Source organism: Setaria italica, chromosome II (genome assembly GCF_000263155.2).
Source record: "Setaria italica strain Yugu1 chromosome II, Setaria_italica_v2.0, whole genome shotgun sequence".
Taxonomy (NCBI): domain Eukaryota; kingdom Viridiplantae; phylum Streptophyta; class Magnoliopsida; order Poales; family Poaceae; genus Setaria; species Setaria italica.
The window spans coordinates 44,191,516-44,193,732 of NC_028451.1; the positions used below are offsets into that span (position 1 = coordinate 44,191,516).

Genomic DNA, 2,217 nt, shown 5'->3' on the forward strand with positions numbered 1-2,217 from the left:
GCCTAGCAACTGATTGATGAGTGCCGTTCGTCTGTCGCTGGGAAAAGATGTCCGTGTGTGTGTGTGTGCAAGTCAGCGATTTGGGCATCTGATCTGCTACTACATGATGCATCTACATTGGTCTGATGGTCGCTAATTCGACATCTCATGCGTGAGCGTTCGCTAACATGCGTCGCAGGCGTCGGGGAACTGTAATGACGGTGGACAGTCGGTAGCCTAGTATCCTAGCTCACGTTCCCAGAGAAGATACTCACCCCACAGTAAACTGTGAAAAAGATAAAGAAAATACTGCAACCGTAGTACCAAAGGGATAGCAGTAAAAATGCAGTACGGTCACGTCCAAGAGAGACAAGATCGAGTCACAAAGTTCGGCCCATTCCTCCGTCTCTTTTCACCCACGAGGGTCACGCATTTTGAGGAGCACAGGACAAACAGTGAAAAGTGCCAATGGATGCAGGAGACTAGGAGAGCATCCAAACGTGTGACGATACAATCGGTGATCCAATCCAATTCAGAAGAACGAACGATTGTTCTGATTCCTCAGTTTCTCATCAGTCCATGAATGAAATGAAACAACATCATCACTACACCTACATCGAAACGCCCGATCGAATCGGCCGCAGCACGAAACGCTTCGTCAGTTTCGTCACGCGGCTACTACACATTCTTTTGCCGCTGATCTCACAATGTCACAAGAACCGCGATCAGCTGGTTCTCGATGCTCACGGGTTCATGGCATTGCAGACTTGCAGCACATGAGCTCAAAGATCCGAGCTTTTGCGAGATGACTGTCCCTTCACTTGGTGCCGACGCCGAGCGTGAGGTCGAGCTCCTCGGCGGCGACCTCGTGGATCCTCTCGCCTTCCCACGGCGTGACGCGGCCCTTGTCGAACTCGAACTCCGCGGGCCCGCCTCGGCCGATGTCCGCGGCGGCCATCCCGTCCAGCTCCATGGAGTTCGAGGCGGAGGCGCCGCCGCTCGGGTTGACCAGGTTGTAGGTGGGCGACGCGGGCGCGGTCGTCGCCGCCGACATCTGGAAGCTGATCCAGCGGCCGGAGTCCACGGTGGAGCAGACGTCGGACTCGTCGCACTCGGGGATGGTGTCCGGGTGCTCGCGCCGGCGCGCGCGGGTGGGGCTGGCGGGGGCCGACACGGCGAAGAAGGGGTGCCGGAACGGGTCGACGACGACGGCGTCCCAGTCGGGCTTGCGGACCTTGGTGGGCGGGCGCGACGCCGCCGTGGGCGAGGAGAGCGGCGGCGTGACGGGAGCGCTGCTGGAGACGCGGAGCGGCGGGAGGTTTGGCAGGCCCCGGAGGAACGGGAGGAGCGAGGAGGCCGCGGCGGCGGCGCCCGGGTTGTTGGTGTTGCTGCCGCTGCTGTGGTCCAGGCGCGTCGGGCTCGGGAAGCTCGAAGACGCCGGGCTGGCGTGGTATGACGGGACCGGGCTCGGGTAGCTCGAGGACGGCGCGCTGAGCAGCTGCGACGACGAGCACGGGCTCATCATCCCCGGCGGCGGCTTGCATCCCTGCAAAGAACCGAGAAACGAAGGTGAGCTTCATCGGCTCAGGTCATGTCCTTGTTCGCCGACCAGATCTACGCGCGCGGGCGCGCATCCAAGATCCCGGAAGAACGGGGAGAGGGAGATCAGGGACCAAGAAGAAAGAAAGGTAGAAAGCTCGGACCTTTCGGTAGGTGGTGCCGTCGTCCTCGACGACCCATCCTGCCTCGCGGCAGAGCGCCTTGAGCACCTCGTTGTTGTCGCAGTGCTTGGGGAGCTTGTAGTTGCCGAGCGCGCGGAGCCCCGTGAAGATCTTGGCGGCGATGGCCCGGCGCCGGCGCTCGCGCCGCTTGTTGTTCTCCCGCTCCTTCCACGTCGGCGTGCGCCCCAGCCCGCCCGCCGCCGCCGCCCCCGACGTCATGCTGGCTGCCGGCATGCCGCTACCTCTCCCCCCTGCGACTTGCCTTGTTGCCTCCTCTTTCTTTAATGGCGAGGTGGTGGGTGGCGTACTGCGCAGCGAGTATTGACTAGTGGGGGAGGGAGGTGGCTGTGGCTCCGGCTGCTGCTGGCTTGGCCGTAGTAGAGAAGAGTAGAGTGGGGTGTGTGTGCGATGGCATGGCGTGCGAGCTGGAGCCTTTAGCCGCTTTGAGCTTTCGCCCTCGTGGGCCCGGGGTAGCTCACGAGGGTGGTACGGTAACTTTACTTTATTGCAACTGGAT

At 61.5% G+C, this 2,217-nt stretch overlaps 1 protein-coding gene across 1 annotated transcript; it reads right to left on the reverse strand.

Moving 5' to 3' along the window:
- Positions 1-430: 430 nt before the first annotated feature.
- Positions 431-2,121, reverse strand: LOC101762644 (protein BZR1 homolog 1). The gene is made up of 2 exons (XM_004958073.4): positions 1,683-2,121; positions 431-1,525 (listed from the first exon to the last, which is right to left on the reverse strand). Exons 1-2 carry the CDS (start codon positions 1,932-1,934, stop codon positions 797-799), a joined length of 981 nt encoding a protein of 326 aa, XP_004958130.1. The 5' UTR covers positions 1,935-2,121; the 3' UTR covers positions 431-796.
- Positions 2,122-2,217: the final 96 nt, after the last annotated feature.